This window comes from Ostrinia nubilalis, chromosome 28, assembly GCF_963855985.1.
Source record: "Ostrinia nubilalis chromosome 28, ilOstNubi1.1, whole genome shotgun sequence".
NCBI lineage: Eukaryota > Metazoa > Arthropoda > Insecta > Lepidoptera > Crambidae > Ostrinia > Ostrinia nubilalis.
In genome coordinates, this window is record NC_087115.1 from 4,979,089 (window position 1) to 4,996,908 (window position 17,820).

Below are 17,820 nucleotides of genomic sequence, written 5' to 3' on the forward strand. Positions count from 1 at the left end.
CTGGTAACATTGAATTTTTGGATTTTGTAACTTCTTGTTTCCACCCTGTATAATCTGGCTGTATCTCCAGGTCACCTAGATACATTTCATAGCAGCTGTATTAGACATTTAATTACATACATGTACCAATGTGATAAATAGGCATTTTGTATTAGTTTTTGTATAACGCCTGAACAAAAACAAAGGGTAATATTTTGGTGTTATACATAGATTTCGAATATAAAAAATATATAATTTAACTAATTAAGACATGACAAAAAAACTGAGGTATGTCTCGTTTCTGTCGGGCCTGGGTCACAGATGACCGTTCTTCTTTTAATTACAATAACAATCCATTTCTAATGCAACTTTTTTGTTCGCAGACCCAGCCCCGGCGATCTCGTAGCGTATTTGAACCCGAGCGACGACGCCTGGTACAGAGCGCGCGTCTTGAGCCCTACAAAAATGATGCTGATTGATGCTGGCAAGGTATGTCGAAGTGACCCATCATCAGTAACTTTACTATGTGAGTTTAGATTAAAAAAATCGTTAGCAAGTGCGCAAAAAATATATTATGACGATTTTAGTTCTTGAAAGCAGCCGCTAGGGGCGTTGTACAACCTGTCAAATGCAGTCTGTAATTTTATTACGCAATCGCTAGCGAACTGTAATGTAAACTCATTTTAGGCACATAGGTAATTTATGCTGATTTTCTATATTCAATCCAAATCCAAATTGTTCGTCAATTGTCAAATTGCAGTATGTTTTTGGTCAAAATATCTACTGTTTTAAGACTATTTTAACATAGTATAGTGCAAACTCCTGCGTGTATTTGCTCGGGCACTCACACGACATCATGTGCTTCATCGACTGGAGAACAAAACCGAACCTGCACTCCCTATAACCACGGGAACCCGATGCCTATAAATCTTGAATCATTCCCAATCAATCTCACTAGATGGCGACATAAGTATCGAATTTCTGAAGACGTTTGTAAAAAGTCACTAATGCTCAGTAAACTATAATGAAAAAATGTTTTACACATTAATTTGTTCATTTAAACACAGTGAATGATTCAAATAAACAATATTTCTTCATATAATAAAATTTTATCTTTAGTAAAAACTGAAGTCTTAAACAATCGTTTTTGCAGCGCTGTAGAAGTAGCATTTAGTTACAAATGATGTAATAGATGGCGCTCATCGCTGCTGTTTTATTTCGTCACTTATAAAAATACTAAAATAGGTTTGGTTTTGCAACAAATTATTATTTTTATTAATTGTCATATTTCTTGTAAAATGCAAAAAAAAAACATCTACATTCAAATAAAAATGAAAGAAACACAAATTAGCATTACAAAAGTTCGGCTATAATTTGTCTAACATTGTGGCGCCTAAAATCGACAATATTGATTTTTTTTTAAGATTATTAGCAATTTGTATTCCAAATATTACTAATAGTCCCATTAGCCCCTCGTGTTAAACTAAATGAGCTTGTGTTACAAGTGGGCTCACCACAATAGTCGAGCGGCGGTGGGATTCGAACCCGCGTTCCCCGGATCTCGAGTCGGCCACTCCGACTCCTTCACCGTTCGGCTATCGTGGCTATAAAAGGTTCGATTGTTTTCCTTCCAATTATGATAACCTACCCAGTGTCACTCACAATAATAATTAAGACGAATCTTAATCTAAAGACCTACATACACTGGAAAAACATAACCCTTTTTCTGGTGTAGTCGGTTATAAACTGTATTGCCCATAATAATGTTTAAGGTCCACCTTTTGTTCATAATGTTAAGAGCATTATCCGCCAGTCAACGTTTCAGCCACGCAGAGAGCTGTTAGTAGGTAGGTGCGGTGCAGAGGTGCAGTTAATGTTTTTTTTACTCATTTAATTTATTTTAAGATATGTATAGCAAATAAAAAAATCTTTACCTAGTACCTATTAAAGTGAACCCATTGTTAATCCCCTGTTTAATTCTATTGTTAATTATTAAATTCGGCCAAAACATAAACAAAGTGAGAGCTTTGCTGTCTCACTCGCACGCTCCATACCTACTAGCTGGCCACGCCGAGACGCGCGTTTATTCCCGATGTCCCCCACTATTTGTCCACCACTGGTGGACATCGAGAAAAATAGTTGCAATGTCCACCAGTGGGGGACAGCGCTACTGAAATCTTCCCGTTGGGCCAGGCTGGTGGACACTGAGAAGAAATGTGTTGCTCTGTCCCTCAGTGGTGGACATCGAAACCAAAAAAGTTCCGTTGTCCCCCACTATGATAGTTATTTTGAAAATATATTTCATGTACAGAATTGACCTCTCTACAGATTTATTATAAGTATAGATAGGTACAGGAAAACTTTAGTTTATTCCTAAGCCAAAAAAGTTTCCAATGTTAATTTGTCAATAGCGAAGACATATTATAAAAAGCCTAATCGTAAGCCTTACCATGTTTAACGTTAAGGTAGGTACTTACGAAGAAAAGTTTTAGTGTGAAATTAAGGACCAACTTATACTTCAGTTAATAAGGTTATTTAGCGTCTTCAATAGAAAGGGATAATATTCTATATTTAATTTTGTCTGATCAATTTTTTTATGAATGTTTACCGATTTCTTTGTCAAACAAAAACCGATTTAAAAAAAACATTTTTTGTTGCAAGAAATCAAAACCACTTTTGACTGCAAAAATCTGTCCATCATTTACATTCATTTCTATAATTTTTAATATTTTTACACATAAAAGCAAATTCAGATTTTTTTTATTGTTATTCTTATTTCTACCTATTAAAGCAATGAAAAAATATTTTTTCTTTCTTTATTTCTTTCTTAAAATAAACTATGCATAACCCGTGCGCAAAAATACTGTAGACAGTTGTAATCGGTTAATTACAAGGCGTAGAAAGTAAAAATTCAGTATGCATTTATTTGAATATAAAAGCACTGCAGATTGATTACCATAAAAAGCAGTTATCTTCTTAATATTGCCTTATTTGAGGCTCGAAATAAGTAAGCCATTTTCAGTTGTAAAATGATTTATTTCATCGAAAATTAGGCATAGGTATTCAAAATTTTGTGACATCTGACACAGCAATCACAGAGCGCCCTTTTTATCCGGTTTAAGAGCTAGAAGGTATTTTCGATTTTCACAGTAACCCATCTAATTCATATGCCATGCGTTATTTTTTTTGGAATAATTACTATGGCACCCATTGGCACCAATCACATGCCACCTATCAACAAAAAATCGCATCTGTCCATCATGTTTCATTCAAGTGTCATCGTCGGAGTCCTTTGTAAACTTTAATAACACTTAATAACATTAAATACGAAGCATAAAATGAGTTAAACAAACACTATTTACCCTCTTCATAATTTTCAATTCATTCTGTGCACACGACATCATGTTAAGTAAGAGTTAAGAGTTGCGGTTTAGATTAATCTATGGATTATTATCTGTGCCCAAATATGACTGTAACTTGTTTTGTGAGCCTTAAATAAGTAAATAAATAAATAAAGTCGTTCGAAGAAATGGAAATCCCCAAAACGTTACCGCAGCGGCACCCGCAACCTTTCAAAACCACGGGGGGCTCAAACGTCGCTGCTTGACCATGGAAAGGCACAAATACAAGCCACCTATTGAAACACCTTAAATCTGGCCAAGGCTAATAGGCAATAATCATGTCGCTGCTGCAGTAACGTTTTCAAGCATCACCGCAGCGGAATCCCATTTTCACCAATTAAGTACTCCGCAACCTTACCGGGTACAAATGGTAGACTCTCGACACATTTACAGGATACAAAGCACCAACCCCTCCACTTAAGCACATCCCGACCAGCGTCACCATGTCGCTGATGTAACGCACACGATTAATTTATGAATTATTAATCTTATCTACCTACTTATTTAACCCTTCATTTGGCAAGACACAAATTGTTTTATTTTTTTAATAAAATCTATTTAGACCTAATTGTTACTATCAAATAAAGTTAAGAAAAATAGTAAAAAAAATATTTGGTTGGTATTTTCGCGAAAAACGATTGTTGCTTATTTACCACATTGCCAAATAGGGGTACTTAAATAAAACATTGAGATATATTATAGAATTATTTTTTTTATATGAAAATCTTAAAAAAATCAATCGTATTTCACATTTTATGCATTAAACTTTTTTTTGGCCATTTTCGCAAAGTCGACAATGACCTTTTTCTCCAACATTTGATAGATGACGTATGTCATCATACTTCACGATCAATATGCCGAGCCAAAGTTGGCTTTTTATTTTCTCTTTAGCTTCTGAAACTGGTATGTTACCGTTATCTGCTATAGTTGTTGACTTTAACGCAAGAAAAATGTGTTTATCATTTAAATCAGTTCAGCGGTATAAGTGTGAAGACAGACAACACAGAGACAGACAGCATATTCTTCCTCTCTCCTAAAATGCTGTGCCCGACAGGGTCCATAATTGCATCAAAAGTAATTACTATACCATCTCTATATCATTATTCATGTAATACATGATTGATTTATTGTGTATTGACACTCTTTTGTATTAACAAAAAGCTAAATCTATTTTGTTAGATGTTTGGCACTGATGCTTCTAGGCAACATCGAGGTTCGGAAGCATGTCATGTATTAGAAAACACAGTTTCTACGCCAAATATTGCTTTATATGATTAGTTTGATTTATTATGAATAAAATTTAGACAAAACAAAAACAATTAGAGATGATAAAATAGTACAAAATCATAAAACTTCCGTCTTTGTTATTCTCATTGCGCGTCATCTTGGCGTCTGACAGAAATATTGATATGAAATCACTCAAAACTCAGTCGACGACCGATTTACTAGTGTTTTGCTAAACTAAGCTTCGTAACAAAATCGAATGATTTGCACAAAACTTATTATTTGGTGCTGTAGAAATATTCAAAGTGGTTGTTGCTTAAAAGCATCACTGCCAAATGAAGGGTTAAAAAGACCAGTGTCGCGCGCTAAATGAAAACAAGCTTGGTAGGCAGGTACCCATCCATTGGGGCTACTCCCGATCCCAGTAACGTCAATATACTTAGTAGGTATGCATGCCAGCCATTCACGCAGCACGTGTAAGTGAATCGAAAATGATGCTATAGTCCGGTCGCCGCCGAGCCCGTACGACGGGGACGGGCCGTCCACAGTGAGTGAGCGAGCGCGACAGCAATACAATTACGCGCGAGTGATAAGGATGGGTAGCATGGTGTAATTGGACGAAATTCTACGTGTTCGGCGACGATAAATAGAGAGAGAGAAGGAATAAAACATCAGTAAAATAATAATTAAATAAGTAAATAATATTTTGCCACCTAGGTATATTTTGTGCCAGCACGGTATTATTACTCGTAAATAAATAGGTAGGTGCTATTATTTTCGCGAGTGACGCGCAAACGAATGCAACAAAAAACCTAAACCTAAATCACAGATAATCCTAAATCTTAAACCTGTTTGTGCAAGTCGATTAAAATGTAGGCATATTTTTGAATAAACTACGATACGAGTACGAAAAACTAAAACTAGATTTTGTATTTTTTACGAACAGTTCATTTGATATTTACTTGACTGCTCCAGAAGGAGGGTTATGTTTTTTTTACATAATAATTATTTCTGAATATTTTTATGGAAAAAATAAGTTTTTTATTGATATCTACCTTTATTACTGCATGTTTCGATATTGTCCTGTTTTATATACCTAATAAAATAAAACAAATTAGAGTTTTATGATGATAATTTGTAGCGGGATACGAACCCACGGTGCTGGATATTGAGCGTCGGCTGTGAAGCTGTGATCATTGTGCTACTTGGACATTATTATACTGTGCCGAAATTTTCAATAGTGTCTCTAATCTGTTTTTTGCTTAGTTACATGTCTTCATAAACAAAGCAGTAAACTTATTGGCTTTAGCGCCATCTTTTGACATAGCACGCCAAATAAATACTCCGCTCAAGTTGCTAGAATAGAAAGCATTAGCGGGTCGCAAACCGCGGGACGGTCAAGTCCGCTGCGGCACACTAGCGCGATCTGTTATCACCACTAGGAAACCAAACGGGCCCGAGCAGTTTCAAGACTTAGGTCGGCCACATTTCGAGTATGGGATGATGCATCTGTACTAGTATTATATTATCTGTGCTATAACCAACCTATTTTATTTTATTTCTGGTCCCCTTCTTTTTCTTCTTTTCGTGTCGACAACAAACCTACACAGTGTCAGCCCAAAACTCCGCCACAAGAGTGGCGTTGTCAGCAGCACTCATCAAATCCTCCTGAGTGCAGTTGCTCGGGCACTCAGGGCATGACATCAGGTGCTTCATCGACTGGGGAACAAAACCGCACCTGCACTCCATTTTTAAGCCATCCAAGAATCCCCACCTGACCAGATTGTCCTTACTACGGCCAACCTGCGTCCGCAGTCTATTTAAAGACTGGTCCCCTATAACCTATTTTATCATTTTCCAGATGGTTCCAATCACAGACAAGTGTCAGCTGAAGCCGCTGCCCGCTAAATATGAGCAGATTCCAGAGTTCACCTGCTTGCTGAAAGGACCTGGTATAGAGGTAAGTTGCTTTTTACTCACAATGGAGAAACTTCATTAATTTATAGTAAATGCATAGCGATTAAGATTTTCTAACCTTGAGAATTGGTTTCATTTCAAACCAGGGTTCGGAATTATCAAGATAATTACGCTTCATTATAATTATGAGATATTATAACCAGTATTGGATACATTTTTCATATTGTTTTAATAAGAAATTCTGATGTCGAATGTAGCTTTATGTTTTTGGTTGCTGATTGTTGTCAAGTTATCCATCGTTAGTCGCATAAAGATTGGAAAATAGATCAATATTTTGACACTAGATAACTAGTGATCATTGTGGAGCTATAGTTCCAAAATACTGGACTGTCCTGTCGATGACATTGACAGTGGGGCGCCACCGTCAATACCGGATCGCTGGTTCAGATTTTTGCCATGTTGGAAACCATATAGTTAAACGATGGTAGCGCCCCCCCTGTCATTGAGTTTGGTGGGACAGTTCAGCGTGGGTCATCTATAATTAGATAGGTTTTATAACTATCTACCTATAATGTTGTATAGAAGCTGGAAACATTGAATTTTCGGATAGTTCCAGTTTATTACACAGGCCTGCAAAAAAAAAATTTTTTTTTTGGTGCAGCTCTTTTTGTATATACGATCGATAATATGGGTAATCTACAATATATTGACATACTTCATTTCAACTCATCAGCTCTAGTTTGTCGACTACCCTCATTTTAGTTTTTTTTCCGTCTTGTTCGCAAATAGTCATTATTACAATAACATCGATAAACTTTATGTTACTATTTAGCTATGGATAGTACGTCTAGATGTTGTGTTAACGATCCTGATTAATTTTGATAAGTTTGTGGTGAATACTACTGAAATATCAGCGTGAAACTATTAAAAATATGGCGATTTTTTTGTATTTTGCTTACTTCGGTATTGAAATTCAATACAAAGGTAAGGTGTAGGTGTCTAAAATTGTATGTATAATGTGCGTTGAACATCTGCGAAGATACTAGAAATGCACACGTAAGTTTTTGAAGCTTGGAGTGCCTATGATATGGAGAAAATGGCCAATATTTCCAGTTAATTTAACAGAAATTTCCAAGTTTAAGTACTGAAAAACTAAAAGCAGGTATATTTGATGGACTTCAAATAACTGTATTAATAAAAGACTCCACTAAATTTAAGATTTTTATGAACGATGCGGAATGGTTTGCGTGGAAATCTTTTGTAGCAGTTGTACAAAATTTCCTGGGACAACTATGTAGAATTAGTATAGGATGTGCTGGTTCAATTCAAAGATTTAGGCTGTTATATAGGTATAAAATTACACTATTTTAACAGTAAACTAGATCAATTCCAACAAAATTTAGGAGAACTAAGCGAAAAACTAGGAAAACGTTTTCACCAAGACATAAAAACAATGGAAAATAGTTACCAAGGAAGATGGGACGCTCATATTATGACCGACTACTGTTGGAGAATCATGCGAAATTGCCCAAGTAAGTTTCATTCGAAAAAATCACTCAATAGACAATTTCTTGATGTTTAATGCTAATAAAAATACATATTTATTGTGAAAATTGTTTTTTAGTTATCTCGGGAACTAGAGCTGATAGAGAAAAACTGATTACATTTTTGATATCGCCATGCAAGACATACTTAAAATCAGGTCTTAAATCCCCGGCACCAAAATGGCTGTAGGCCAGTGTTTTTTATTTTTATTTTATTTTTTATTTTATTTTATTAGGGACAACAAACAATTGTACAAACGGTTTTACAAAAAGTCTTACAGATATATCTTAAATAAATGCACAACCAGCACCGTTATCCACGAAAATAATAAATAGAACAGCTACTAAGGTCGCACACGTTTGAAGTAATTATTTAACTGATTTTAAGTTTCTGACAATAAATTCCATGCTAAGTTTGGTAGGTTAAAATTGACAAGTTATAAGACAAAAGTTAGGAAACAACCGTATTACCAATTATTTAAGACAGGTCTTCCATCTTCGATCCCTTGATGATTTCGCCAGAGTATTTGGAGCTCCTGGTTTATGACTTTTAGATTTCTGGAAGGTGAAATTAGGGCTCATATATTTTATGCATATTTGTCAAATATTCTGTACAGTACACAATGTCAATGTGGTCATTCACGCAACATTAATTGTTTTATTGAATCTTACGAAGTTGCTATATTATGGCTTTATTATATCGATTTGCACTTTATTTAATACTGTTAATATGGGGATAACATTTAAAGGAAAAAATCATTGGTTGTATCAATTTAATTTTTATTTTATTACAAATCACATTTTTATTACTTATGGTAAGTCACTATATAAGTACAGTGGAGGCATTGGTTTTGGGATTGCTACAGTTACATTGACCTATTGGTGTTTGATTATTCCACAACCTTTACAGGCCTTGGGTTGAAAAACTTAATGGTGGGACTGTTCAATGCTGGGTCACTGTGCACAAGGCATGATGAATTCCTAGCGGCTATGGAGGATTTGAGCCCAGATGTTATGGCCATAAATGAGACTTGGTTGAGACCGGGGGAGGAGGAGCGAGCTCCTAAGCTGGCGGGCTACCGCTTGAAACATACTCCCAGACCGGCCCATGTGAGGAGGGGTCGGGGGGGCGGAGTCGGTTTTTATGTTCGCAAGAGTCTAAATGTAAGAGTATGTCCTCACCCTATCACTGTGGGATCGGTCGAGCAGATGTGGATCTCTGTGCGCGTGAACGGGCAGGCCATCGTTATTGGCACTGCTTATAGGCCGCCCTGGCAGGATATTGACATATTTCTGGACGCCGTCGCCGAGTCTGTTGCCTCTTTCACTGGGTATGGAGGACTAGTCCTGACTGGTGACTTTAACATCAACCTTCTGGATGATGATGGTGGCGGCAGATGTGGAGCCTTGAAGCAATATATACATGGTCTTAATCTCAAGCAATTAGTTACGGAACCTACGCACTTCACGGACCACAGTAGTACCCTGATCGACCTCATATGTACCGATGTAAAGGCCCTGCGCGTCACGGTGAAGCACTCGCCTGATTTGGGTGGTCATGCCATGCTGGTGGCGGAGCTTAGGATTAAGACAGAAAGGCCGACCCCACTCTGGGTCACCTACAGGCCGCTTGGTGATGTGGTCCAGGAACTACTTGATCGAGATCTCTGCGCTATAGATTGGCACAGCCTAAAACGTTGTGATACTGTAAACAGTCTTGTCGTTGCCTTCACCGGTTGTGTCACAGGCCTCATGGACCTTCATGCACCCTTAAAAACACGCAAATTTAAACACCCTCCCCATCCATGGCTGACGGACACGATTAGGGATATGATGCGCATCAGGGACAACTATCACAGAAAATATAAAAGGATCGGGACCGCAGCCCTCAGGGATGCTTATGGACGGATGAAAAACCTGGTGATAAAGGCTATTCATAGGGAAAAGTCTTGCTACTTTACACAACACATCAATAGTAAAATATCAGACTCAGGGACACTGTGGAAAAACTTAAAGAATTCAGTTTTAACAAGTAAAAAGGACACAGCTGACCTCTCACAGACTTTCACTGACCCAAACACAATAAATTCACACTTTCTAGATGTGCCGGGCGAGAATGGGGTTAACATCTCCCAACTAACTTACTATGAGCATCATAGATTTAATGCCTCTGCCGGTTTCTCGTTACGTTCTGTGGACAGTGATGTTGTGTTAAAAACTATTAAGTCACTGAAATCACATGCTCAGGGTATCGATGGTATTACATTGGACATGGTGTTGATGACGCTTCCTTACTCTCTTGAGTCTATTACAGATATGGTGAACATGTCTATTCAAGGGAGCGTGTTTCCTGAGTGCTGGAAGGTGGCAGTCGTCAAACCTCTGCCTAAAATCAGTCACCCTACCACGGTTCGGGACCTCCGGCCCATCAGCATTCTGCCGTGTCTCTCAAAGATTCTGGAAAAAATAGTTTGCGATCAACTGACAAAGTATCTTGAAAATAATGACATCCTTCCCAACTATCAATCTGGCTTCCGAGGGGGACATGGTACGGCGACTGCTCTGGCTGATGTGATCGACAATCTTCTCACGGCTCAGGACAAGGGACAAGTCTCTATGTTGATGCTACTTGACTTCTCCAGAGCGTTTGATTCAATAAATATACCGCTCCTATTGTCTAAGTTAAGCTACTACGGCCTGGATAATAGTACAACTAAGTGGTTCCATAGTTACCTAACGGGGAGATCTCAAATAGTAGAACTAAAAAAAAAAGATGGCACTATATTGAGGTCACGGTTGGAGCCCCTGCGTCGTGGTGTCCCACAGGGATCAATACTAGGACCAATTTTATACATATTGTACAGTGCTGATATAACAAATTGTATTGCTACCTGCCATTACCACTTATATGCGGATGACTTACAGTTATATCTGTCTTTTGCACCATATGACTACGTTAATGCTGTAGCTAAGGCCAATGAAGAGCTAAATATGATATCTGATTGGTGTAACTCAAATTGCCTTGTTCTCAATCCCCAAAAATCTAAATTAATGTTAATTGGAACCACTAAAAATATTGAGAAGTTAAAAATCCAAATTAATGTTAATGGTAGTAGCAGAGTAATGATAAATGGTGAGCCGTTGGAGTTGGTTGATAGAGCAAAAAACCTTGGATTAACCTTTGACAGTCAATTGAGGTTCGAAAATCATGTTGCTGAGTGCGCCCGTAATTGCTTTTACCGACTAAAGCTTCTTTACAGGCTGAGACCATACCTCAGTGAAAGAATTAGAGTAACATTGTGTGAATCGCTGGTCTTAAGTAGACTAAACTACTGCGACACAGTGTATGGGTCATGCCTGCTGTCCAGATCTGCTCGCCTTATACAGAGGGTGCAAAATGCATGTGCCCGTTTTTGCTTCATGGTTCCCCCCCGATCTCATATAACCCCTTTTCTCAATGCCGCTAACATGCTCAAAATGGAGGCACGTAGAAAGCTACACCTTGCAGTAATGTTGTTCGGAGTCATTACTAAAATGAGACCTAGTTACCTGCTTAATAAGCTGGAATGGGCTCAGAGTCATAGCAGATATCAAAAAAGATCTTGCACCCGCATATTTGCAACTCCGAAACATCGCACCATGGCATTCCGTGGATCCTTCAGGTATGCGGCCTCGCGGTGCTGGAACGACCTGCCACCGCCGTTGCGCGCCCTGCAATTTAAAAACACTTTTAGACTTGCACTAAAAAGAATCATGTTAATTCTGCAGAAGGCGGATAGTGAACGTGTTTCACTTACCTTGAGTGCATGCGCGTCGCGTGTATTGGCAGCAGCTGGCCTGTCTGCGTCGTCCCGGCACCAGTGAGGATCGCACTCGCGTTGGGTGGGTGTCTCTGTGGCCGATTAGATGGGCCGCCATCACCCCGGTCGCGCGCTGGAAGTATTTTCAAACCAATTTCTTTCTCCGTTCGGTTTATTTGCACGAGAATTTATTGGCATAGATACTAAACGGTGGAATAACTGATGAACTTCACATACCATTAATTCCTGCGCGAACGGTCGTTGAGCGTCACTGGCGGCCTCATCTTGTTATAGTTAGTGCGCAATCCAAATATAATATTATAATCTTTGATTGACGCAGTCGTATATAGTTCCCAGCCACGCATTAAAGGGTTGTTATCGTTATTAGTGTGAGAACGTCAATCCCATAGAGGAAAGTAATACATTGGGTGTAATCCTCAGGACACATGCTTGCCACATCATTACTACGTGGACCATCTTGATTTTTTCCATTTACCGCTTGGAAGGTAGCAATCACAATTCACAATTAAATCCGTGGTAGCCAAAGAAAGTGATTTTTCACTCTGTCGGTGGTAGGTTAATTTTTATTTTTATTTTTATTTCGTCGAATCGTTATTTGAACGACACACTGTCACGTTTGACATGTCAGTTCTTTTTCGTTCATTTTTTTTTTTTTTTTTTTTTCTCTTCTCTTTGTTTTTTTCACCTCACTATCTTTGTTCCTTGAGTTGCCTCGCGTGAAGTGGAGAAGACATAGGATTGGTACAATTTTATTGTATTGTCCGTGTTTGTAAGTATGTAATGGAAATAACTTTTTATTGTAAATTTTATGTTAAATGTTTTAAATAATTTCTTCCTGATAATTATCGAATTGTGTCTGTGTTATATTATTATTAGTATTGGTTTATGTTCGTGTCCACGTACCCCGCGACTAATAGTTGCTGCGTATCCCTTCTGTGCTGTTTTAGTTTTAAATTTAAATCTATATTAACATTATTTTCCTTTTACACCAGCAGGCTCGCCGGTAGGGATGCGCAGTAGCTAATAGGGCTTCCCGCTGAAAATCAGTGTCGGGACATCCTATAAGGTGTCCCAACTAAAACTGAGCGGGCGCCCTATTAACATGCATTCGTCTTTTTCTTTTAAAATCTGTTGTATTGTTTTTTTGTAATGTGTGTTAATAAAGTTATTTATTTATTATTATTATTATTATTTATTATTAAGTTGGCTTAGTGCAGTTATACATTACATATTATACCCACAGTCAAGGCCATACGGCAAGCACCGATCACACAACAGAAAACGAAAATGGCAGACAAGGGAAATGCAACAAGTTAAAGGACTTAATACGACAAAGATTTAAGGATTTAAATAATTGTATCCAACAATAATATAACATTACTCTTAAATTTACTAGGCGATAAAGCAAATAAATCCAGATCAAAAAAGTATTGATTGTATGATTTCATAATTCTCCTCAAAGGAGCCCGCTCTCCGGCGTGTGTTCTTGCGAATTTAGGTTCAAACAGACGAAAGTTTAATGTACTACAAGAACGGCCTATACGGCTCGGTACTCTGTATTGAATTTGATTGATAATGTCAGTACAATCAAATTTATGGTGGCAAATATTGTATAATATCATTTGATCCAAGAGCAATCTCCTCTTAAATAGCGACTGAAGTGAGTACTTACTAATAAGATTATTATATGACAGTTTTCTGTGGAAACATTTGTATTCAACGACACGTAAAAACTTTCGCTGAACGAGCTCTAAGCGGTCACTGTACTTGGCGTAAAATGGGTTCCATATAATTGTGGCATATTCCAATTGAGATCTAATGAGAGATTTGAACAAGAGTAGATAGGACTGAGGACGTTTAAAACAGACACCTGTCCTTATTACAAATCCGTATATTTGAAATGCTTTGTTGGTAATGTATTCAATATGATCTTCGAAGTGCAACTTAGAATCAAAAACAATACCCAAGTCTTTCATCACCGAGACATGTTCCAAAGGTGCACCACACAATCTATACTGACATTTAACAACATTGGCCTTTTTTGTGAAAGTGATGCTCTTACACTTGTTAAGACTAAGACAAAGCTTGTTTTCAATACAATATTTAGAAAGCCGGTTAAGGTCCTCTTGCAATTTATTACAGTCATCAATATTAACTATACTATGATAGACCTTTAGGTCATCTGCGTATAAAAGAAAATTTGAGTTTAAGAAACAGTTACCAATGTCATTAACAAACAACACAAAGAGCAATGGTCCAAGAATCGAGCCCTGAGGAACGCCGGAAGTCACCATTATTGAGTTTGAAGCGAAACCATTTACAACGACCCTTTGGGTCCTATTCATGACATATGAAGCAAACCAACGTAGTAAATTTCCCCTGATTCCATTAAAAGCAAGCTTATGTAGTAGCAGCAAATGATCTACCTTGTCAAAGGCCTTGCAGAAATCAGTGTAGACTGCATCTACTTGTCCACATGCGTCCATGCGTTCAAAAAGAAAGTTTGTATAAATAAGTAAATTACTAATAGTTGATCTCTTCTTTACAAATCCGTGTTGTTCGGGAATTATTAAACGATGCACAATCGGGTACACCATGTTATGTACTAGGCGTTCAAGGACCTTAGACAGAACAGACAATAAGGAGATAGGTCGGTAATTAGAAACATCTCGCTTACTACCACTTTTAAAAACTGGTGTAATATTAGCAGTCTTCCAGGCAAGTGGAATTATACCCTCAAGAAGAGTCAGGTTATACAATACAAATAGTGGTTTACAGATGGTTTTAGCAGTTAATTTAAGGAACAGGGGAGGTAAGCCGTCGGGTCCGGCTCCTTTGGTAACATCCAGTCGCTTGAGTTCGCTCTCTATATCCGACAACGAAATACTGATCTCAGATAAAATATCACAATTGGCATTGCTACCAGTAGGTAAGTTGTCAATATCAAAACGACCTAACGAGGATTCCTCATACACTGAGCTAAAGAAACGGGAGAATAGATTGCATATGCCCTCCGGGTCGTCCGATTGTACGTCGCTATATAACATGGTGCTCGGTAATCCTGATTTGGACTTACGACTATTTACGAATCTCCAAAATGTCTTGACATCATTACGTAGGCTCTCTTCCACGCCACTTATGTATTTAGAGTAACATTCTTTAGACATCACCTTGAACCTACACCGATAATCGCTAAATTCCACATAATCACTCCTGTTGCCATACTTTTTCCATTTAACCCATGCTCTTTCCTTATTCCTAAATACATGAATAAGGGGTCGTGAAAACCATACCGGAAACTCTTTGGGCTTAGATAGACGCTGAGGAACATTATTTTTTATTATTTCATATATTTTCTCATAGAATAAGGTAACTGCATTTTCTATAGGCAGATTTGTCAAAAGTAGTTCCCAATCAGTGTCATTAATAACATTATTTATTGATATATAATCGCCTTCTATGAAACAAAACCTTGGTTGAGAGGATCGAGGCATTGGCTTGTAAGGCAACTTGAAGGTAAGAGCAGCATGAAATGGAGGGTGTGATTCATCTATAGGGAGTAAAGGGGTGGCGGGAGGATCCAGCAGACACCCATCACTATTAGTAATAAATAAGTCAAGGTAACGACCCTTATTATTTGGCAAATTATTATACTGATAACCCCCTACGACAGCTAAAAAGTTAACAAAATATTTTTCAGTCGGAGTATTAAGACTGCATAGCGATGGTTTTAAGTATCGAACGTCTGTAACAATAGTCCAATTCAAGTGGGGCAGGTTTAAGTCGCCCGCAATGCAAAATGTGTCAACTTGATTGCATAAAATAACATCCTGAAGTATATCAAAAAATGATTGATAAGCGGCAAGAGGCTGGTTGGGAGGTATGTAAAAACCACATATTAAATGGTTCATACCGGTCTTACTCGATGCAACTGTTACCGTAACATAGTCAATGAGTGCAGATATGTGTACATCGTCTGTTACTAATGCTGACCGCTGCAGCACATTGAATAAACACCGAGACGCTTGGAGTTCACGTCTTATCGCAATCAAAACCCCGCCCCCGTCCAACTTTCCACTAGCCAGGCGGTCGCGATCACAGCGGAATACACAGTACCGGGGGTCAATGAATTCACCGTCACTTATTTGAGGCACCAACCAGGTTTCAGTTAAAATTATTATGTCATAACATTCGGACAGTATATTAGCATATAAAGTATTTAATTTCGTTCTCAGTCCCCTACAGTTCTGATAATATATAGATATTTTATCCATGTTTAGAACAATAGAAAAAATGTATATAATTTACTATATTAAGATAAGAAAAAAGTACAGTGTTCACCTTAAAGTAATAATTATTATTCATTTCCAATAGTCGAAATATTAAGAAAAATGCAAAATGTCGGTCGCTAAAAAATAAATCATGACTGTCCGTGGAGCAAACGACAACAGATTCACTGAATATCACTATCAATTTTAAGCCATAATAAGGATTAATATAACTTACCTTTTTAATTGGGGCAATTAAAAGTATTACACGTATTCTATTACCATCCAATAACGATCTCAGCCGAATATTTAACCGGTGATTGCCGTATAGGTAACAACTACAATTGCTGATTATCATACAAGATACACCCTCAAACACTGCCAATTGATAATAAGTATAGGTAGATTTTGGTACACAATCATAGCCGTGAAAGCAATAATACATAATAAACATGTCATGCCAGGCCTGCAAATTCGATGCAATACGAGTACAATTTGAGCAGGCACAAAACACTATAGATTCACAAGATCGTAAACAAGTTTGCACAGAGCAATGCAGGACACAGACAGCGCAGCACAACGCGATAATATTATATAGGTAGGTTTGTTCCTTGAGTACTAGACACTGAATTACAACACCAACGAGCAGCAAAATGAAGAAACTAGCCATTATGCTGTGGCTTAATCCTGGACAGATCATCCCTGTTCCGAATAGCGACAACCGGCGATGTGTCGTTCGCACGGACGAGTATATTTCCATGTTTAATCCACATAAACCTGTAACCACACCTTTTCCCCGCTTCTCGTGCCTCACGAAATAATTCCTTATTTTTCAGCGTCAGATGTTCATTTATGTAGATGTTTTGTACTGGTCCATTTACATTTATTTGATCAGTTTTAATGCCTTTTGCTAGTCGTGCGGCGGCTATAAAGTTGTCACGCAGCACTCTGTTTGTAAACTTCACAATTATATTTTTTGTTCTTGAACCCCTAGGGTCTGCTCGGGGGACACGATGTACAGCCACTATATCTTGTGCCGATATTGGATTTTTCAAAAGCGTGCCAATTTTCTCCAATACTGTCATCAGGTTCTCGCCTCGCTTTTCAGGCATGTTGCTGATCTCAACATTGCACATACGACTGTGTTGCTCCATTTGGTCAATTTTTGATTCCAATTGTGAAATACGAAGATCTTGAGGTTTTATTTTCCCTTCTAAGGCGTTAACACGTTGCAGTGCTTCTTCGGATTTTTTATGTAGTATGTCGTATTGATCACTCATGTGCTGCATAGATTTTTTGACATCATCAAGGTCACTACAAAATTTCGAAAACTTTTCCTCGTACTTGGTAAACCAGCCCTCCATGGTCTCAATAATCTTGCTCTGAAACAACTGCATATCCTGACGAATGTCATGAGCAAAAGCCAACCACGGGTTTAACTTATTAGCCCCACAGTCAAGTGGTGATTCTTTTTCAATGTTATGTGTTATGTAACCTATTATTGGTACCGTTTGAAAGAGCTTGTGAAGCACTTTCAGGTTAACCAGTTTTTCGATATCTTGTATAGTTTAGAAATAATCGAGTGAGATCACTTATCGTTTCCACCCTGTATGTTATTCTGGGTTATCCCAACTAATATTATAAATGCGAAAGTAACTCTGTCTGT

General features: G+C 37.8%; 2 protein-coding genes and 1 long non-coding RNA gene across 6 annotated transcripts in view; 2 read left to right on the forward strand and 1 right to left on the reverse strand.

Moving 5' to 3' along the window:
• The window catches only part of LOC135085267 (uncharacterized), a 198,835-nt gene that overhangs the window by 43,776 nt on the left and 137,239 nt on the right, over positions 1 to 17,820 (forward strand). The gene's annotated exons all lie outside the window — the stretch shown is intronic.
• Positions 1 to 17,820, forward strand: part of LOC135085217 (uncharacterized) — a 49,704-nt gene that overhangs the window by 9,194 nt on the left and 22,690 nt on the right. Inside the window, exons 9-10 of the mRNA XM_063979973.1 lie at positions 363 to 468; positions 6,466 to 6,564. Coding sequence (XP_063836043.1) covers positions 363 to 468; positions 6,466 to 6,564 — 205 coding nt within the window. The remainder of the gene's footprint in view (positions 1 to 362; positions 469 to 6,465; positions 6,565 to 17,820) is intronic.
• On the reverse strand, positions 8,551 to 12,820 carry LOC135085246 (uncharacterized). Of its 3 annotated transcripts, none has more exons than XR_010260042.1 (4): positions 12,103 to 12,820; positions 11,863 to 11,998; positions 9,248 to 11,776; positions 8,551 to 8,623 (listed from the first exon to the last, which is right to left on the reverse strand). It is a non-coding gene; the product is annotated as an uncharacterized LOC135085246 (long non-coding RNA). The 3 variants fall into 3 exon arrangements; XR_010260043.1 differs by lacking the exon at positions 8,551 to 8,623 and having other exon boundaries at positions 8,825 to 10,522; positions 11,615 to 11,776; XR_010260041.1 differs by lacking the exon at positions 8,551 to 8,623 and having other exon boundaries at positions 8,825 to 11,776.